Source organism: Maniola hyperantus, chromosome 16 (genome assembly GCF_902806685.2).
Source record: "Maniola hyperantus chromosome 16, iAphHyp1.2, whole genome shotgun sequence".
NCBI classification, from domain to species: Eukaryota; Metazoa; Arthropoda; class Insecta; order Lepidoptera; family Nymphalidae; genus Maniola; species Maniola hyperantus.
In genome coordinates this window covers 4,883,754-4,905,295 of record NC_048551.1, presented here as the reverse complement: position 1 = coordinate 4,905,295, position 21,542 = coordinate 4,883,754, and the positions used below count along the sequence as shown (strand labels likewise).

The 21,542-nt window shown below is 38.0% G+C and overlaps 1 protein-coding gene across 1 annotated transcript; it reads right to left on the bottom strand.

The window, feature by feature from the left end:
- Positions 1 to 106: 106 nt before the first annotated feature.
- LOC117989510 (cilia- and flagella-associated protein 61-like) lies at positions 107 to 21,405 on the bottom strand. Its single transcript, XM_069503697.1, has 33 exons — positions 21,248 to 21,405; positions 20,259 to 20,393; positions 19,326 to 19,483; positions 18,645 to 18,789; positions 17,968 to 18,103; positions 17,365 to 17,525; positions 16,803 to 16,875; positions 16,210 to 16,487; positions 15,861 to 15,940; positions 15,677 to 15,794; positions 15,211 to 15,322; positions 15,040 to 15,110; positions 14,493 to 14,669; positions 13,610 to 13,832; positions 13,158 to 13,279; positions 12,505 to 12,633; positions 11,694 to 11,888; positions 10,904 to 11,032; positions 10,393 to 10,556; positions 10,139 to 10,293; positions 8,853 to 9,054; positions 8,219 to 8,388; positions 7,688 to 7,848; positions 7,070 to 7,217; positions 6,561 to 6,731; positions 6,038 to 6,148; positions 5,897 to 5,962; positions 5,334 to 5,507; positions 4,065 to 4,244; positions 3,266 to 3,397; positions 2,963 to 3,145; positions 1,114 to 1,256; positions 107 to 396 (listed from the first exon to the last, which is right to left on the bottom strand). Exons 1-33 carry the CDS (start codon positions 21,391 to 21,393, stop codon positions 126 to 128), a joined length of 5,019 nt encoding a protein of 1,672 aa, XP_069359798.1. The 5' UTR covers positions 21,394 to 21,405; the 3' UTR covers positions 107 to 125.
- Positions 21,406 to 21,542: the final 137 nt, after the last annotated feature.

The window sequence follows — 21,542 nt, the reverse complement described above, 5'->3', positions numbered from 1 at the left end:
CATTGTGTGATTCAAAGAAAAGGTCACGACCTTCAGCAATGACTATTCAGAGAGAAGTAAAGAGAGAGAAAATAATCATATTAATTGTTAGGCAAGTATGTTTATTTAAATAAATAAAAAATAGTCTACGGAGCAAAATCTCTGGATACTATAAATCTTTCCACACATTTTTGGCGTGGCTTGAGATTGTGCTTGAGTTGATCAATAACCGTATACGGCGGGGTGCCCTGGGCAATGTGACAGTAATCGCTGCAGTACATGAACGGTGCTATGTCGGTTTGGTAAGGGTTGGGAGGATACGGGGCCAGGTCGAACATCTCCCCGTGGTCCCAGGATGCAAGAGAGGATATTGCGAAAGGAACTTTGTATTTCTTCTTTGTTTCGGATTCGAAGACTCTAAAATTTTATCGAACAATCATTACTATTCAAACAGTGTGTTAATTTTTGGGAATCTAGTGAGAGACGTGTTCTAGTTATGTAATCTAGTTGTGACAGAGGTACCTATACCAATCGATTGCGATTATCAAGCAACGTTGACCCAAGTCGATAACTAGATAAGTTACCGACTTCGGAGGTCCGAATTTGGCATTTCGTTTCCTCTGTTCCTCCGAGAGAGCGATCACGTACTCATCCGATCCGAGTCCATGAAAATACGTTCCTTTTTGTTTTACGAACTATTGTATGGTAGCTTATAAAATATGTCGTGGATATTTTTTATATCCATATTTTCATGGATCCGGATCGGATGAGTGCGTGATCGCTGTTAAGCTGTTATTATCACTGATATTCTGATAAAACCGAATTGCAAAACAAGTTGTAGGGTCCAAGGATCTTTGGACCCTCCGCAACAACCTAAGTACTTACTTCTTATCCCAAGGAAACTCCTAAAGAGGTCACGACCCTCAACAATGAGCAATATATGACGCAGAGTGGAACTTTGGGGCGAATGCCTGTATTTTATTTTATGAATGATTATATTTTATGATACATAGGTACGTCCAATCGTCATAAAAATTGAACGAATCTCAATATAAGAACATCATTTTGCCTTTGTTACCTCTACCGTATTTGACAAACCTAACCTAATCAATTATAACTATAAAAAAAACCTACCCTTTTATGTTATTTACAGGATTATGACAAGCCGCCACTTCCTTGTATTCCTTCTTTACATGGATTCTATCATACACGCCTCTATGAACCTTGGCTGTTAAAGGCATCCATATCTCCTTGTGTCGCGGACCAAAACCTCGCACCTAAAACTACCAACGTTTCATGTATTTATTCAAACTAACCCTACTGTCTCATAATTGATACATTTTCACACGACTCTCCAATGGAAATTAAAGGAGTCTAATGTTTTCACGGTTCATGTATGTACCTATTGTATGTGAGTTTCTTTGTTCCATTACTAGCTTATGCCCGCGACTTTGTCCGCGTGGACTACATCGCGCTAGTCCGCGCTAATTGCAAAAATATTAACTACTAGCTGATCCCCGCGGCTTCGCCCGCGTAGATTTAGGTTTTTAAAGATCCCGTATAGCCTATGTCACTCAGGAATAATGTAGCTTTCTACTGGTGAAAGAATTTTTAAAATCGGTTCAGTAGTTCTAAAGATTACCCCCTACAAACAAACTTAACGACATCGGGCCGTGCAGCTGAAATCGTAATATTTTAATTTCGCCATAACTTCAAAACCAAACGTCCAATTTTAATCATTCAAAGACCAAATATTATCTCCATAAACTGTTCTTAGTGATGAAATCATTTATTTTGATAAGGATTAATAGCATGAGTAAAATAAACGCGTTTAAATGTAGTCCAAAAAAAATTCAAGATTTTAAAATAAAAAAATGGTTGCTGTGCCTCACTCGACATAGATGGGTATAGTGTGTCGCGGACTTTTTTGTAGATATTTATAAGATCTACAATTAATTAGAACATTTTATGTTTCTTTTTGTTTCTTTTAATTAGAACATCTTTTATAGTTTAGGCAGCGTACGCAAAATAAGTAACTTTTTTGGTTGATTTTTTACACCTTGTGTCCGAAAAACCCAAATATCTTACGGAACCCTATTTTTTTCCAAAATAAAATATAGCCTATGTTACTCGTGGATAATGTAGCTTTCGAATGGTGAAAGAATTTTTAAAATCGGTCCAGTAGTTTTTGAGCCTATTCAGTACAAACAAACAAACAAACAAACAAAGTTTTCCTCTTTATAATATTATAGTGTAGACAAAACTTTTTTATAGACACTTCAAAACTGACAGACTTCCATACAAACTTCAAACCCCTATTTTACCCCTTCAGGGGTTGAATTTTGAAAAATCCTTTCTTAGCGGACGCCTACGTCATAATAGCTATCTGCATGCCGAATTTCAGCGCGATCCGTCCAGTAGTTTGAGCTGTGCGTTGATAGATCAGTCAGTCACCTTTTCCTTTTATATATATAGAGATAACTTCTATTTTACTATGACTGCACTCTATAGATCTCACCGTTAGTGACCCTGGCAATATTTTTTTGAATAAAATCTATTTGGCGACTGTATCGCGCCATTCGTAAATGTGATTTTTTTTACTATTTAGTTGGCTGTACCTTTTTGTTTTTGTAACATCTCCACTTTCCAGATTCGCAATAAAGAAATTTGTATTTGTATTCATTATTTGGCAGGGCAGTCGTGTTTTTTTTTAGAGGATGCCTGCGACTTCGTCCGCGTGGATTTAAGTTTTTAAAAATCCCGCAGGAAATCTTTGATTTTCCCGGATAAAAAGTAGCATATGTCCTTCCCCGGGATGGCTATCGCTGTACAAAATTTCGTCAAAATCGGTTGAACGGATGGGCCGTGAAAGGCTAGCAGACAGACAGACAGACGGACAGACATACAGACAGAAACACTTTCGCATTTATAATATTAAGTATAGATTTATTTTATAACGACTTGCATCTATTTAGCTTGTTACCTTAGGCACGTTGAATTCAGAATAGAAAGTAATCTGATCCTTAGCTCCAATACCAAATTGCTCATCAACAGTAAACGGCTTGTGGTAGGTTCTGTATGTTGATACATAGGGATCGAGAAGTTTTCGAAATCCACCTGCACTATCGGAAATTGCTGGTGACTCATTTCTGCCTGACGCTACGACCTGAACCGAAAATACTATAGATATAAATACCTACTGTAAGGCACACGCGTTCACTTGAAAGCATTACCTACTTACTAGAAAAGTTAGGAATTTCAAAGGATACAAAATGTCATTACTCACATCAAAAATGTATTCGGGATCTGGTGGCTTGACAGTAATATCCAGAGGCGCTGTAGGTGGGTTGGTTACACCTCTAAAGTTATCTTTCATCTCTGAGATCATGGCTGGTTGGACAATATTTTTACCTTGTAACTGAAATTATGTAGCACATAAAGACTGGTTAACTTAATATGTGAATGTCATTATTATTATTTGTTTTACATCTAATTGAAATGGCAGTGCCACTTACACTAACTAGATGATTAATCATAAATTTAAATACAAACACAAAAAGACACAAAATACAAAACGATAAAACATTAAAGGATTTTGATTGTACGCTGAGAACAGTGAATTACCTTTCATGAGATTAAGAATTTCTTGAATCACTCCGTTCAACATTTTTATCGAACTAGATTTTGCCCGCGACTTCATCCGCGTGGACTACACAAATTTCAAACCCCTATTTCACCCCCTTAGAGGTTGAATTTTCAAAAATCCTTTCTTAGCGGATGCCTACGTCATAATAGCTATCTGCATGCCGAATTTCAGCCCGATCAGTCAGTCACTCCTTTTCCTTTTATATATTTAAGATAGACTGGAAGCAGACAAGTCTATAGTCAAGTTTATTGTCCTATTGATTTTAAAATTTTCCGTGGGTAAATATACTTAGAGAAGCGGTAATAGCGTAGTGGTTAAGACGTTGTCGTGGTTCAGGACTTCCGGATTCGATTACGGGCATGTATCTCTAATTTTCGGAGTAATGTGCCTTTTCCCTTTATATTCGATAGAACAGTTAAAAATTATGTTACAAACTTACACGTTTTTCAACGCCAGTCATAAATATGACTCTTCGACAATTAATAGCGCAGTCAGATCTCTCCATAGCTTTGTTGGGGTTCGGCTTCACGCAGTATTCCCCTGTTGTGGTTTTGTACGATTCCTTTTCTACCACCATATCCCGTCCAGAAACACGTTCGGGTAAAGGATCCTCAATTTTCTGAAGTAAACATTTCTTATCACTTAAGAACAAGAAGCTTTGGCTATTTTAGCATTTTTAGCTTACAAGTAGGTATAGAAAGCAGGTATAGATCTTCTAAAAGCTAGCAAAAAATACTTTCAAACAAGTGATAGTAAAGCTTTAGGTAAAACAAGCAGGAAATAACCAATAAGGAATCAGGATTGTCGGAACAATTTTGATCTCCACGCTCGTCCAGTTTTTTGGAAGAAAAGCTCATTAAAGTAAACGATGATATAAGTCCCGCAAATTGCTAATGCGCGTGGCCGCCATTTTAGTGACGTCAGAACGAGACTGAAGTTACAAGCTGATGGTATATTTTTACTTAAATAATACAAATGACGTCATTTCAATGTTAATGAGACATGGTTCCAGCGCAATAGCAATTTGCGAGACTTATACCAAAAGATACGTACACAGTCTAAGCTATGTGGTATTGCGGGTATATACCGGTGTGCGATGCTGGTGCCAGTCCTAGTTTCGTTGTTGGAGACCCGCAGAGGTATGTTGTATTGCACATTGCCCCAAGTGTTCACATTTTGTAACAGCAATTCGTTGAGAGCGAGCGGTTTGCAGGGATTGGTTTCGGCCATTGCGACACTAATTTTTAAGCAAAAAACTAAGCACTAAGCAAAAAGCAAAATATTTGCGTAAAAAGGTAATCGACAAAATTAATGTTTTGGCATGTTTTGGTACCATAATGACATTGTCTATTAGAAAGTAAAATACTCGTAAAATAAAACACACACACACACACACACACACAGACTTAAATCTAATAATATCTATACTTTTTCTAATTTTTTCGACGCGATTCGCGATAATCTGGTCAGTGGCGTGCAGGTCACAGAGGCATAAAAGCATCGCTTACCCCCGTTGAAAGAGATCACAGTGCCCAATTTTCTGTAAGACGTGCCATTCAACCTAACTAATGCCTACCCTCATTTATTACGAATCTAACCAATTAAACTCTGACAGTAAAATAAAACCTTTAATAAAACAGAATATAAATTCAAACTAGAATATCTTTGACATAATTTTTGCAATAGTATTTTTTCTTTTCTTAAATGCTGGATTGTGGTCCAAGTCGTGGTTATAATCGTTAGTTTGGGAGGGTTGTAAATACATGGGCAATAGAACATCATTCTCTGAAAGCCACTCGATAACGTAATCTGTGATGGCTTCCACATGTGGCGATTTCTCGAATGTGGAACGTATCTTGGGCTTGGTGTGAAATTTGAAGGACTGTAAACAATAAAATTATATAGAGTTAGAATATGCTCGCGACTTAATCCGTTTCAGTTTCGGATTTTAAATATCTCTTGGCAGATCTTTGATTTTTTGGCATAAAAAGTCTAGCCTATATTCGTCTCCGGGAGGCAACCTATCAGTGATCCAAATAGATAAATGATAACTTTTTTGAGCGCATTTAAGTTTTCAAAAATCCCGCGGGAATTCTTTGATTTTCCGTGCCAAAAAGTAGCTTGTTTTCTCCGGGAAGCGAGCCGTCTCTGTACCAAATTGCGTCAAGATCGGTTAAACGGATGGGCCGTGGAAACTTCAAAAATGCGTTAATGGAACCTGGACCTAGTCATAATAAACGGTATTTAAAATTACAAGCGTAAATAACTTACCGGTTCACTTATAGTTTCTCCTACTGTTCGCATGGCTTCTACCAAAGTGTTTCCATCGCTCTTTCCCTAATAAAAACAAAAATCTGTGAGAGTCGAATTATTACAGCGTTTAACAGAAAAAAATCTCTACGAAATATTCACCTTAGGAAGAAGTTCCTTCACCATGGCAAACAGTTCATCCGCTTGGTCATGATACAGAAAATAGGCCCAAGGCGCACGAAAAAATGTATAAAAGTCATCCAATTTTTTTGCCTGAAACAAAAAAAACACATGTGGTGGTTCCTTTCATCTACAAAACATATTCGTCCATAATAGTATATCAGTCTCTTTTTCCGATTCAATCACTGAACTGACAGTGACCACAAACAGCGATTGCTTGAATCCTAGAAACAATTATACTGTGCCAATGTATTGCCAAAAAAGAAAGATTTGAAATATAAATAAGTTCACGTGGACTAAGTAGGTAGGTAGAGTCAGCAACAAAGCTAGGTTTGCTCTTGCGACTATGGACGGTGCAAACCTAGCATTGTCTACTGTACCTATAGTTTTTTTGTCGTGGTCAAACGCAAGCTTCTTAAACCTGAATAACCTCTCTGCAAAGCAACTAAGTTAAACTTTCTTTTAGAAGTTTTAGCATTATTATAAATAGGTAACATAATCTTACTGTATAGCGTAGATGCACGTTGTTTAGAACAGTTGCCGATAGCCCATAAAGATTTTGGAAGTTTTCCAAAGAGTGCTTCTCTCGTGTCAGACAAGTTATGCCGTCGACTATAAGATCATTGATCAGGTGAAGTTTAAAGTATCCCCCTTTAAAAGTTTCCATCACGGTGCCCTAAAAGAGGGTACATAGAGAAAAAATTCACGTATCTACAGAATTTAAGAGACCTTTCATCGATACAGGTAAAAGGGAAAAAATAAGTAGTTATTATTGTTTTAATAGTGCATTAAAATTATTATTATTAGCTCTTATGTCAATGATGCAAACACGGCAATTACAATGACGACTATTTTAATGCACCCTTAAGGTGAAGACAAACTACTCAGACTAGTATATAACTAAGTGACTCCGATGGTCGTCTTCCATCACATAACGACACGTAGTAGGTATGTTTACTCCCATTGAAAACCTAAATTAAATAAACAGTATTTCTATTATAGTCACACACTAACATTATATTGCAAGGACTGTACGTATTGATGCGGTATCTTCTTCCCAGGAGAGCGCACTTCTAAATATTGTAATCCGCCGGGAAGCGTGGAATAAGACACATGCGGCTTTTTAAAAGCTGGTATTTTAGGAATGTCTTCCAACGATTCCCTGAAAACAAAACTTACGTACCTACCTATTTTCAAAATATAATAAAACAAACAAATTTACTAACGGTCTATGCATCACTTGATAATTATTAAGCTGCATACACATTACTGTTGTAGTGTGTTGGAAATTGGAATGCAATCGGTCAACCATTCGTAGCGCGGCTTGAGCATCAACGCGTTAAAGCGCCATAGATTAGCATGCACAGAAAGTGCCTTTATTTGTTGGTTTGTCTTTCAATCACGCCACAACGGATCGACGTGATTTTTCATAAATATAACTAAAGGCCAGTAAAGTGTCTGAGACTTTTATTCCGGAAAACCATAGAGTTCCCACGGGATTTTTGAAAGCCCAAATGCACTCGGACGATGTCGTGGGCATTATAGTAAAACGCATATCCCCTTCGCCTTCTGTCGACTCATGACCTACCACAATACAGTACCTAATGTGTTTGCACCCTCATAAAGACTTACGAAACCTCACTGACTGGCCCTTCAGTATCAACGCTTTTATTTTTCCCTGTCACAGATGATCCAGAACTGGTACACTGGGTTATATCTTTGCTTGATATTCCTAGTTCTTTCCTTACTTCTTTAAATAGAGGATCTAATTGGTTTTTTATTTGATATCCCAACTGAAAATTAGTTTCAAAATTATCACAAAATAGTTCATTTTTATTTCAAAGTGATCAATATTTTCTCATGACTGTACCTTCTAATCGGAGGTCGGGGGTTCGATCCCAGGCACGCACCTCTAACTTATCGGAGTTATGTGCGTTTTAAGTAGGTAATTAAATGTCATTTGCTTTAACGGTGAAGGAAAACATCGTAAGGAAACCTGCATGCCTGAGAGTTCTTTATAAAGTTCTCAAAGGCGTGTGAAGTCTACCAATCCGCACATGGCCAGCGTGGTAGACTATGCCCAAAACCCTTCTCACTCTGAGAGGAGACCCGTAATCTGTAGGGAGCCGGTGATGGGTTGATCATGATGATGATGAACTGTACCTTGGTGCCAACTTCACTAGCATCATAATACTTAAGTCTCATGTTATCAGCGTAATATATTCTCCTGTATCGAGTAGCTGGACCCGCGGCGTATATTGACGGGTCCTTCGTCTTGAACTCATGGTCTATAAGTATGCCACCGTCGTATGCCATCCCACTTTTGTTGATAGCTTGAAAACGAGTGATTTTTTAACGGATTCTATACAGAGTGTAACCAAAACGCTACCAAAAACTTATTCTGGGCACATTGTTGGTGCGCCCCAGACGTGTGGTGGGGGACCTCGTGATTGGGTCCCCGGCGGAGGGTCCGCCTCGGCGGACGTAGGAGTGCCGCTGGGTTTTAATAGTTATTCCGGTCGCGAGTCCCGCATGCCTACCTCCAGTTGGCTGGCTGGCTTCCGGGGAGGGGGATACGTAAACGCATTTCCCAGCGTTAAACAAAGGTTAACGAAGCAACAGCAAGGCCATGTTCTGTGGAAATTCTTGCAACAGATATATAAAACTCAATATGTAATTTGGGTGTGTGTAAGTCTGTAAAAAATAAAATAAATAAAAGACGACTTGAAACGCAATGGGTAATCAGTCAAAAAAAAACATGAACATAACATGAAAGAGATTTCAAATTAACATTTACCAATATAGGCCTCCTCGTTAACACCAACAGTGCCATAGTAAAAAAACAGGGAACACTTAAGCCTCAGCATTTTAAACTCGGAGAGAAAATCTATGTACAAGACCAAATTATTGTCACTGTCTGTATACCATCTCTGGAAGTAATAGGATCGGTATACTTTAATTTTTAGGTTGTTGAGCATTTCACATACCGATTTGTCTACCTGAAATCAGCAATAAGTACTTACAAGATGAAATATCAAAGAAAATGTAGTTAGGTAGGTATTTATGTATGAAGAACATAAATCAGTACCCTTATAATAAATACGAAACTGTGTTTGTTTGTTGGTTTGTCCTTCAATCACGTCGCAACGATGCAACGGATTGACGTAATTTTTTGCATGGGTACCTATAGATAAAAACCTGGAGAGTGACATAGGCTACTTTTTATCCCGGAAAATCAAAGAGTTCCCACGGGATTAAAAAAAACCTAATTCTACGCGGACGAAGTCGCGGGCGCGCTAGTTAAATATAAATATAAGCCTTGCATAATTTATCTTGCGTGGAATTTTCCACCCTATACCTACCTATTTGACTTTTCCAATATGCTCTATTTTCATGTTCCAGTTTTTTTTTTGTAAAAAAATAGAAAAAGAATAGTTGACTAAGCCCAAAGCAGACACGATGCTCCAATCCGCGCATATATCTATAGTCTGCGACATGTCGAGATGGCGATCGGGGTATGAGGCGGGGGGACGTCCCGCACACCTGCGGGGCGATTGTCTAAAACCTGCATCAATCATTATTACAATCTCAATTGTTCTGATTGGCTGAATTTGTGCGATTCTTGTTGCAACAATGAGCAACAATGCATTGTGGCCAATAGTGAGCGAGCATTAACCAATCAGAGATAATTGCGATCGTGACATTGTTGCTGTCAAACAACCGCAGTAGGGCTGCGGCACGTCACGTTCCCTCCCCGATCGCCATCTCGACCTGTCGCGTACTACGTAATCCTCAGTCACAGCGATCAAGTCGATTTTTGTAGCTCAATGCCACTTCCGAACGCTCTAACCGAACGCAGATAGTCGTCAAAACACGATGCAGCATCGAAATAATTACTATAACGCGAGATTTCGATACAAAGACTGAACGAAGAAAGTCGTCAAAACGCAACGCAGCATCGATGTAGTCGCTAAATTGCTGATCGCCGATGCTAAAAGTGTTGTGTCTGCTATGGCCCTAACCTAAGGAAAGTTTTGATTGGTGGTTTTAAATAACAATTTGACCATCATGACACAAACTTACATTAACATTACAAAATAATGATACACGCGGCTCCTTGGAATCCTCTGGGGGAAAAGGCTCAATAAAAATTATGTTTTCAGGGGGAATCTTCATTTCTATCAGAGTGGCTAAACAACAATATGCATGTACAGTAGCACCGTACACAATAATGTTATCTGAAAAAATACCATCAGATACAGGGTGTAACTAGAACGCACAACAAATCGCAATCAAGGGCCAGTGTTTTTTTTTAAATATTTCAAATGCAAACTTACAACCCGTGTCCTGGTAAGTCAACGTCTTCACAGTATTCAAAGCCTTATTGGCGTCGGATATCGTGTTTACGATGAAAACATTAGACGGTGTGGCATTGCCGACCTTTGGCTCCGGACTAGGTTGCGGGATATCCAAACGCATGTATTTAGGAATATTACCACTCCTAGGAACATAAACTTTTTTAAGTATAGTACGTGACAGGTCGAGATGGCAATCAGGGTAGGGAGCCCCGCACACTCGCACAGTCCCTGCGCTATCCCGGTGACATGCGGGTGTGCCCCGACCCACCGCCTCATAGACTGAATAGGCATCTTCCAGGCAAGCGTGCTCCAACCTAGACCTCATCACTGCTCTGCTTCTCAAGTATGATTACGTAAATTCTCTCATTTACCTCATTTTATCTATCCCTCACCCAATCAAAGAATTTAAAATATTTATTTCTTGAAATTCTCCACCAAAGTATACCCCAACAGATAGTGTAAAATTCCATAATCTTTTGTTTAAATTTACCTTATTTCTTTCTCTTTTTCTAATATAGGTTTCAGGTAATGAGGATGTTGGTATTGCTTTCCAATGAATAGAAAGAGTAAATCATAATAATACTTGCTTCCAGTTGATATTGCTATGTACTTTTCGCGTCTACGAGAAAACATACCGTAGGTACAGTTATTTTATGTCATTTGAGACAACCTCAATATCATTATCATCATCGAGAATAAATACTATCAACCCATACCCACTATCTATTTTTAAAGCGAAAATATAAATTCTCTTTATTCACTATCCCGAGGGAATTTCGAACACATAAATCCCTGCAAGGTTTGGAACTTTATAATTTCTAAATGTCTGGTATGGTAGCTTCGGCCGTGGCTAGTCACCACCCTACCGGCAAAGCCGTGCTGCCAAGCAATTTAGCGTTTCGGTACGATGCCGTGTAGAAGCCAAAGAGGTGTTTGGTGTTGTATCAGATTCTATGTGTTCCACCGTAGCGCCTACACTACTGGGCCGATTTTGATAAATGAGGCGTCGAATCGTTGTTATGGACCGGGTTATACGAAAAAAAAAATTGTTGCTATTGATAGAGTGGGATGTCAAATTAAAGAGTAGAAAATTCTGAGTTCATAAATATAGCAAGTAGGTAGGTAGGTAGGTAGGTAGGTTGGTAAAATATACCAAGCGACAGAAATCGCATTTTACTAAATTATTTCTCCTGCTACCTACCAGTCACCACCTCTTTCACCTTAACGCCCCACTTGTTATTGTATGACTTATGAGATTAGGTAAAGAGCATAATACTTACTTGTTGATCTCTACCATCGTGCCTTGAACAATATTAACGTAGTAAGTGTAAGGTACACTTTTTAGATAATCCTCAGAATTAGTGCGAGTTTTCTGGAACATCATCTCTGAAATCGTTTTTGTACGTCGCGCGTAAGGCGGGCCTTTAGACGACACCAGGGTTACACTCGTGAAGAATAGGTATGGACAGGAATCGCTGCCAACAAAATAATGAGGCAATAATGGTACTGATTCTGAGAAGTGAGGACAACTAAATTTTAGAGTATTTGCATCTTCTTCTTGCTATGTAACAATATGAAGAGTACAGACACAGTTTGACAGTTTCAAATTTAATTTAGAGCCATCAAACCTCGTGACTTTAGCTGCCAGTCGCAAGCCTGGTAGCGTGCTCTAAGAATATTTAAAATTCATGTTTCGTCCTTTTTTAGTGATATTAAAAAAAGATGCTCTAAATTTAGTTTAGAGAAAGACAACAGAATCGGCGCAAATGTAGACATTGCATAAGTCCTTTTGATGGCCAGACTGGCACAAAAGACAATGCACAATGTCTTATAAGTGCGTGGTCCTAAATTCGATTCTGCCGGGTTAGTTTGGAAAATCATTTCTAAGTTGGCAACATTCTGGTCTGGTGGGAGGCTTCATAGTCATACGTGGTTAGTGGCCTTCAAAGCAGTTTAGCATTTAGGTAGGTATGGTGCTTCATAAAACCGTTTAGGGGATACAAATTTAATAAAAGCTATGTTTCCGTGCTAGCCTCTTTAGTTAGATGGGCTCGAGCTAAATTATATCTAGGTAATATACTTATGACCTACCTGAAAAGTAGTGCGTTCAAAAATGCCATCGCAGTCCTCGAAGCGCCAACCACTAATATTCTGGTGTCAACATTTACTCTCGGAACACTGCTATTCTTTTTATTTATAAACCACGCGCTAAAAGGTACTCTGCAAAAAAATAAATGGTTAACTAAATTCCCCTGCTCATTTTCTTGGCATAATTCAATGTACCTATATGGTTCCTTGCTATCTATAAAGTAATTAATAGCAAACTAAATGCAAAAAAATCCTATTATTACAACAATCTCAGCAATGAGCAACAAGAGAACTTGACTGGGCAAAACCATTGTCTACTATTGTGAGAGTGATATTGAGAAGTACGGAAAATTCCGCACATATTACTAGGTATTATGCAGTTTTCATCAACTCCCGGGTAGGACTAGAGGTGCGCTCTAAGTTTTTGGAGTTGTGTGCCTTTTAAGCAATTAAAATCATTTGCTTAATCGGCGAAGGAAAACATCGTGAGGCATCCTGCACGCCTGAGAGTTCTCCATAATGTTCTTAAAGGTGTGTGAAGTCTGCCAATCCGCACTGGGCCAGCGTAGCAGACTATGGCTAGAATATTCTATGGAATAGGTGAGTCCACCGTGCAAACCCAGGGCAAGTCAGCTGGTATAATGTAAAATTCTTACACTGTATTTAAAAGTTCACGTATCCTCCTGAGATCATCAGGCACCAGTGTACAGTCTATTTGTGATTTTCTTGGAATCAAAGGGATCATTGCCCCCGCTAAGGAATTCGTTTTATGAATCACCTGAAAGTTAGACAAGAAAAACCTTAATCCGTTAGACGCGTTGTTACTTTAACGGTATTTTATACTGATACCAACTGAAATGAGGTTTTAAGTATTGTAACGGAGATATTCAGACAGTAGGTACTCAGATAATTTATAGATAAACTGGCTAGTATTCTTATATAAAAAAATGTAGTGACAACATAATGATAATATCTAGAAGGCAGCGGGTAAAAATCAAATGAACCTAGTCAGGGACATTAGCGAATGGTGTATTGAGTATTTCTACAGTGGACTACATCAAGCTGCATATATTATGATGATGATTAAGAGAGCAAAATTTCGATTTACCCATTTATTCCGATATGCAGTCAACCACAGAAGTGCGTTGGCGCCAGATAGCCTCATCATGTCTCTGGCAAAGAATCTAAAATGCGTCTCGAATACCGGGTACACGAGCAATGATTTAATGGTCAATATGTTGTTGTGATGGTCTTCATTTATATGGTATTTGTTGATTCGGTAACAATCCATAGTGTATTTCGCTCGTATGAAATTAATTTGTTCTGGTTGCCTAAAAATATTCAATTTATTTGTCCAGAGTTTTAAGTCATGTTCACACCCATAAAAATTTGCTTTGTTAGTCGTCAATAAAGCAACAAATTAATCAGCCTGTTTGCGTCCACTGCCGTATATAGGCCTTCCTGAGAGCTCGTCACCACACACGGTCCTCCGCCTTCCTCATCCACCCACTTACCGCTACATTCGTATTGGAGGTCGTCCCACACAGTGCTTGCTGGTACGCGGTCTCCACTCCAGAACACGTATGCCCCAACGGCCATGTTCTGCGACAGACATAGCCTACCCACTGCCACTTCAGCTTGCTAAAATTCTCATGTCGGTTACTTTGATTCTTATTGTGGTAAGTATTAAATTTTGTCAATGCATGTGGCAAAAATTTTTGTGCCACATGAATTTTTCAACACGTATAAGTACAAATTTTTATAGGTGTAGTAAGTCATGATCTTAAAAATTATGATCTTAAAGGGAGGTTACGCACTCATCCGATCCCAGTCTGTTAAAATACGTTCTGAAGTAGTCATAGAACTATTTGTATGGGAGCTATGACATAATACTTATGACGTAGATATTTAAATATTTTCTATATCCGTATTTTTACGGATTCGGATCGGATGAGTGCGTGATCGCTCTAATAAATAAAACATTTCCTTACTCTAGAATACCAACACCAATAAGAGAAACACCGCTTAAAAACACGTAACATTGCAATTGATTCTTATTCATAATAGTATTTTCCACCGTCCAAAGTGTCTCTCTTCCGTCCAAATTCCTTAAAAGCTGAGTGATTTGTGGAATATCTATCAACTCTGCCTTGCGGACGCGCAATTTACTAAAATAGGTTAAAAATTATTAAATCCTTTAGAGAGATAACAGACTATAGAGCACATAAGCACAAGTCTGATCAAAATTCCGAGAAAATAAAGTCCAAAATAGCCATAACCGTATTATCACAGTATTGTCGATTTTCTCTTAAAATACCTCGTATTTTCGACTAAACAGTTGGTTTTCCAAATTCATATTCAATACGGATGCCATCAAAAGATCCTATATTTTGCATGCTGTCAAATACCCTATTTCCCATAGAGATTTGCTTTATGACGTAGAAGGAATAAGACAGAAATTTTCACAGGAGCGAAGCCGCGGGCGGTTGCTAGTAAAGAATAAGCTGTAATTAAAATAAATAATCTGTAAGGGTGTACCTCAACACTGAATTTCGATGGGCAACATAAAGAGCATATTCTGAATTTATTTTTCTCCTCGTCGGAACAAACTGAAACAAAACCAGCAACGAATATTACAGAAAGATTATCTCCTAAACAACGCAGTTCTATGATCAAGAGCAAAGTCATGAGAATGTATTTTGAACTTACACAAAAATGTTCTAACAAATGAAAGCTCTTCTCCTTGCAAGGCACTCGAATAATGCAGTAATCATATTCCTTCATCATTTCAAAAGCTATTTCCAATAGGTGGAATGATTGTCTGCAACATGATCTTGTCTGCATAATTGGGATTTAAAAAATGGCATCATTTCAACATACTTTCCGGACCATTACTAAGGACGGGTTTACTCTCGGAATGAGAAAAATTTAAGCTATACCGCGCTGGCAAAGTGTAGAATGCCATAACACCTTTGAGAACATTATGGAGATCTCCAAGGCATGCAGGTTTTCACGATTTTCTCTTTCACCATTAAAGCAAGTGATATTTAACTGCTCAGAATGCACATAACTCTTAAAAGTTCAAGGTGTCTGCCCGGGATTGAGCCCCGGATACCCCGAACAGGAGTCCGAAGCCTTAATCACAAAATTGTTACAAATTTACTTCAATATTTACCTGTCATCTATATCCTCTCGAAGCCCAAACAATTCAATGACAAAAGCATTAGGTTCACCCGAATACGCTACTAATTCTTCTTCCTCATACGTTGACCTTCTGGGCATTGAGGATCTCTCTATAGAAACAGGATATGTCAATAGTATAGTAGTAGAATCTGATTAAAATTATGTTTCTGTACAACGTATTAAATCCTTACGATGGCTTTTATCTTCAGTTTTAACCGCATGGGGACGCTGTGAACGTTCACGTCTTATTTGATACCTGAATAGGAAGACAAAAATTTAAAGGCACAATTTTAAACCACGTGAACCAATCAAAATCCGCGCTAAAAGAGACTGAATTTATTTATTAGTAGGTACGTCGCAACTCGCAAGGTTGTCTGTGACGCTGAAGTTTCTTTCAGTAGGTATAGTATAATTTATAACCTTATGCATCCAGCATCTGAATCATATAAAATAGCTGGACCACATCTTTCCAAAGTAAAGATGCAAAAGCAAACAGTTAAAATAAATTTAATAATAACAACTCACAAAAGGAATTCACTGGACAGTACTTCGGGCACATTAAGCAGTTTATTATCAATATTAACGATTTCGTAATCGAATGGATCGTCATCCAGGAGATTGGCCAGAGACTGACTCGTCAACGTCGAGGGTACCGGCGATATTAACTCTTTTTCACTGTAGTCCTCTGAAGTTTGGTTAGAGAAAAAGTTGTCATATCTTTCCTTTGGTTCAGCTTGGTGATCGAAGTTTACCCTGCTCAAACCTTTGGTTCGTTTATGTGACAGTTTTACTTTTGATGGCTCCTGGTGCAACAATTAGATTGTTTTTACAAACACGCATTAAAGGGTGCAGTACCTATATTTATTGTAAAAACCACATTAAAAAATATGTATATAAAATATATAAATGAAGAGTAACTTAAATTCTAAATAAATAAATTCTAATACTTATTATGTCTGTTACCTTTTTTCGGTCCAAGTGAACCGATCTTGATGAAAGAGACCGTGATAGCTTGTACCCTGACATAGGATACTATTTATCCCGGAACAAAACAAATAAATTTAAATTTCCAATATATAAATTGACTGTAAATGATAATTAAAATCAGCATCACTTACATCATCGGGTTTTATGAAGGTGTCTTTAGAAATTACTTTGAAGGGACTCCATTTACCAAGCATTATTGGCATTCTGTTGAAACCAAAGTTATTATAAAACTCCGGTAGGCAAAGCTCATACAATTGTATTTTAAAACGTGAAGGCAAATTCGTACGCTTGTGTGTGCGTTATATGCGTAGCAACAGACTACATGACATGGGATTTACGCATCTTTTGACCCCTTCGGGCGTGCTTCAAAAAATTACAGCTTTTATCGTAATAAAAGCTGTAACTTATAGGTTAAAAAAATATTGAGAAAACAATACTTTTAAAATTTATTTAAATTTACTAAAACAATACCTACTCTTTAAAAATAAAAAAATAATCCCCGAACTGTATACGACATAACTTCCGAACGACTGCACCAAAGTGGTCAATCATTTTTTTTTGTTGGGTTCGTTATAATTGTCATGACGAGGTTTGTATGAAAGAATATTTTTGGAAAATCTACGGGAAAAGACAGTTCCCGCGGGACGCGGGCGAAGTCGCGGGCAACAGCTAGTTATAAATAAAATACCATACCCAAAAGTGTTTAGCAGGGCATTTGACCGTTTGTAATTTTCCTTTTCTATTGGGATCGCCTTTTTCAATCCGTGGTACGGACCAAGCTCGTATGTCTTTTGAAGCATTTCGTAATTGATTTTAGAGCTTAGGCACATCACGCCCACGGCTTGATCTTGGTACTACAGAAATGAATATACATATTATCCATACTAATATTATAAATGCGAAAGTGTGTCTGTCTGTCTGTCTGTCCGTCTGTCTGCTAGCTTTTCACGGCTCAACCGTTTAACCGATTTTGACGAAATTTGGTACAGGGGTAGCTTGCATCCCGGGGAAGGACTTTTTATCCCAGAAAATTGAAGAGTTCCCACAGGATTTTTAAAAACCTAATTCTACGCAGACGAAGTCGCGGACATCATCTAGTGATGAAAAAAAAGCAAAAATGTATTATGACGTAAAATTCTAACATAAAATATAAGCTTAGTGTTCAACTAACACTGGGTGCATTAAGGATGTTCTGAGTGAAGTCAACACGATATAGTAAGGTCGTCCTATTAGCATTTAGACGTGATAATAAAATAAATCAAACAAGAGCAAGTAGGTACATAAATTCAAACTTACATCTGCCACGATGATCTTTCTGCCCATTTCAGGATGCCGGCCAATAATTTCGCTAATATAATAATTGCCGTATAACTCTTGTATTGCCGGACAATTCTTGCCAAGCATTTCTACTATATCGTCGTTGTCTTCTTCTCTAGATAAAAGAAAAGAACCAACTGTGAAGACAGTGCAACTTTTATTTATGTAGACACATTTTATCAAAAATCCGGCCAAGTGCGAGTCAGACTCGCGCATCGAGGGTTCCGTACTGCAGTCGTATTTTTTCGACATTTAGCATGATAAGTCTAAACTATTATGCATTTAAAAAATCAGTTTTAGAATGTACAGGTAAAGCCCTTTCATATGATACCCCTTTTAGTACCTATAATAATCTTACTTTAAATGTTGAAAATACTAGGTATATAATTATTTGTTCATGAACACATTTTTTTTGTTACATTACAAACCTTAGATTTACGGTTTTCGGATTTTCCCTTTACATGTGCTGTGCTATAAGACTTACCTACCTACCTACCAAATTTCATGATTCTAAGCAGTAAGTCAACGGGAAGTACCCTATAGGTTTCTTGACAGTCAGACAGACAGACAATGTATCCTGTAAGGGTTCCCTTTTGAGCTACGAAACCCTAAAAAAGAACATTCCAACATCCGAAGTTATAATAAAATTAACTTACACAGCTCGGCGTATTTTTAATTTCGGACAAAAGTTACTGCGCATTGCCGTGTGTATGTAAAGCGAACGGTCACTGCTACCTTCCATTTCCGGATAGAATTTGTAGATCTTATACTTCTTGAATGTTTTATACCTTGTGGTCCAATCTGTAGTATTTGTGAAACAATTAATTGGTATATCAATACTAGCTGATGCCCGCGACTTCCGTGGGAACTCTTTGATTTTCCGGGATAAAAAGTAGCCTATGTCACTCTCCAGGTCTTTATCTAGGTATACCCATGCAAAAAATCACATCAATCCGTTGCACCGTTGCGACGTGATTGAAGGACAAACCAACAAACAAACTCACTTTCTCATTTATAATAAGGGTAGGTACTGATTAAAAATGGCTCCTTAACACTTCTTGGCAAGCACCATTATTTTTTTTATTTTAAGACGCATCCACATTCCACACCGGGACTGAAGATGCGCTCCACGAGAAATTTTTTGTCTACGAATTTTTGTTCATAGAGATAACACAAATAAATGCGTAGACAAAATTTTGTCGTGGGCACATGTTAGGCGTGCTGGTCATGCGCAGGAGCCGTGTAGGTATACGAAATGAATTCTAGCCCCATAAGCTACCGCTATACAAAACATCACATCATTTTATTACTGCAGTCCAATACCCTATTACAAATACCTGCTGGACAATCCCGTGGGACCACAATAACAATGTTCAACAGATATACATCATTGCGAAACACCGACACAAGGGCTTCCTCCAGAAATGTGTCTGTCGCTGCGTCGATGCAACACATGAAGTGAATGAACATCGTGTTTCTCGACAAATAGTATTTCCTGGAATTTATTGAAACGAGAAAATCTAAACAATAATAAGTAATTATCTTACCAATAGGTACTTATAGCTGTAAATATTGGATGACTTACGTTTTTCTCGGTAAATAGTGACTACAGTAAATAATCTAAGCAATATTTTTTAAATATTTGAAAGTATTGATCAGTTTTCGGCTCAAAAATAAACCCTAAGCAAAAGTCTGCTCGTTTACGGATTATTTTGCTATTTGCTACTGAAATTCGCAACAGGTAGACATGTTGTATAGAAGCAGGCGTTATTTTGCGGAAATCCATGGTTGCTGGCTTTTCCTGTATATTTAGCAGAGGACGGGCGGTGCATGTCGCATGCTGCATGTTGCACGAAACAGATTTGACCTGTTTCAGCGGATTGTAGCAAATTAAGCTTCTGGTTCATTGTACAGATAGACATGGCAATTTTTTGGACAGGTGACATCAAATACCGGGTAATCGATATCGACAATTTCTTTGGTATGCAACAAAGTGAGAGTAAAATTATTGCCACCTTTTTTGAGTAATATTTTGTTTGTACCCTCTTTCGGTTCATTCATAAAACTAGGGATTCGTACTACGAATTCGCTAGTAAGAGTTGTAATGCGGTACCTAATTGTAAAAGGCTCGGTAAAATGCATCCAAAAGGCACAGGGAACTTTATGTTAAAAGCACAGAGTGTAAAATGCACAATAATCTGTCTAAAAAGCACAACAAACTGTGAGTAAACGACAGTTGAACTGCGAAAGATATAGAAATGAACACTAACTGAAACATGTTCCTGATCCACATCTCCCAGTCCGTCGGATCTACGCCGACGATGTTGGGGTGGTCACAGAGCGCCATGAAGCCTGTCACTTGCTTCTTCTCGTTAATCATGCATATCGCCAGGGTCGAAAGTTCTCTGGAAATAAATAGATAAGATAAGATAAGATAAGATTTATTTATTTGCTTTCATGTACATTTACATTAATTGATGGTGGGTGCTTAAAGCTAAATATAAGTAGTACATGAGATCCTGTCAGGGTATTGCAAATACAATTTTATAATTTGGAACTAGCTTTCGCTGTTATTTCGTTAGGGAATGTCCTTTATTTAGGTATATTGAATTGAGGCTAATTCTTTTGTACACAATCTCTAAACTAAACTAAAAAGTAAAATGACACATCTAAATCTATTGCTATCGCTTTAATAATGCTGCTTCCGGAAAAGGATAGCACTAGATTTAGATCTGTTAATTTTGTTTAGTTTAGAGATTGTGTACCTACAAGAGAATCGGCCCCATTCACTTTTCCACTAAGCATATTGAAAAAATGGTGAAAATAAAATTATAGCACTGATTTTAGACCATTCAATTTAGTTTAGAGCTTTTCATAGGTATAGTACGCGACAGGTCAAGATGGCAATCGGGGTTTGAGGCGGGGGGACGTCCGGCACACCCGCGCGTCGACCGAGCTATCCTGCACCGTGTTAGCGCGGGGGCTGTGCGAGTGTGTGGGACGTCCCCACCCCGATTACCATCTCGACCTGTCGCGAACTTTACCTACAATCGAATAAGTAGATAATATAGATAGTAAAATATCTAAAAGCAACATATTGATGTCGGCGCAGACCCAGAAACAAATTATTGATATCAATTACTCACATAAGCCTGCAATTACATACACAAATACAATCACTTTTTTTAAATAAGAAACGATATAATAAGAATGTATTAGGTACATTGTTTACTTTGAATAGGAACTTTGTATAACTTACATCAAGCTGCCTATGTCAGGAGTACCGAATAGACAATCGGTATATTGATGATTAATAATCGATTCTATATCACTTTTATCTTCATCCACTGCCCTTCTAAACCTCCTGCCACTCGGGCCGACGTTGAAATCAAAGAATATTGACATTGAATCAAAGTAAATCAAGATTATTCAAATGGTTACTGTGTTGTGCAGTTTACAAACGTTAAAAAGTCGTGTTTGTAAATCTACTAGGTCATGATTAGAGTTGCCATGTTACTGGATGGATAGTTTTATTTGCCTTTGCCAGAAGGCAC

Excerpts from the sequence above, each read along its gene's own strand:
- LOC117989510 (XM_069503697.1), bottom strand. The coding sequence starts at position 21,393 with ATGTCAATATTCTTTGATTTCAACGTCGGCCCGAGTGGCAGGAGGTTT. Across the intron at positions 7,849-8,218 it reads CTAGTGAAGTTGGCACCAAG|TTGGGATATCAAATAAAAAA; the intron begins GTACAGTTCATC and ends ACTAATTTTCAG. Across the intron at positions 3,146-3,265 it reads ATCCCGAATACATTTTTGAT|GTCGTAGCGTCAGGCAGAAA; the intron begins GTGAGTAATGAC and ends TTTTCGGTTCAG.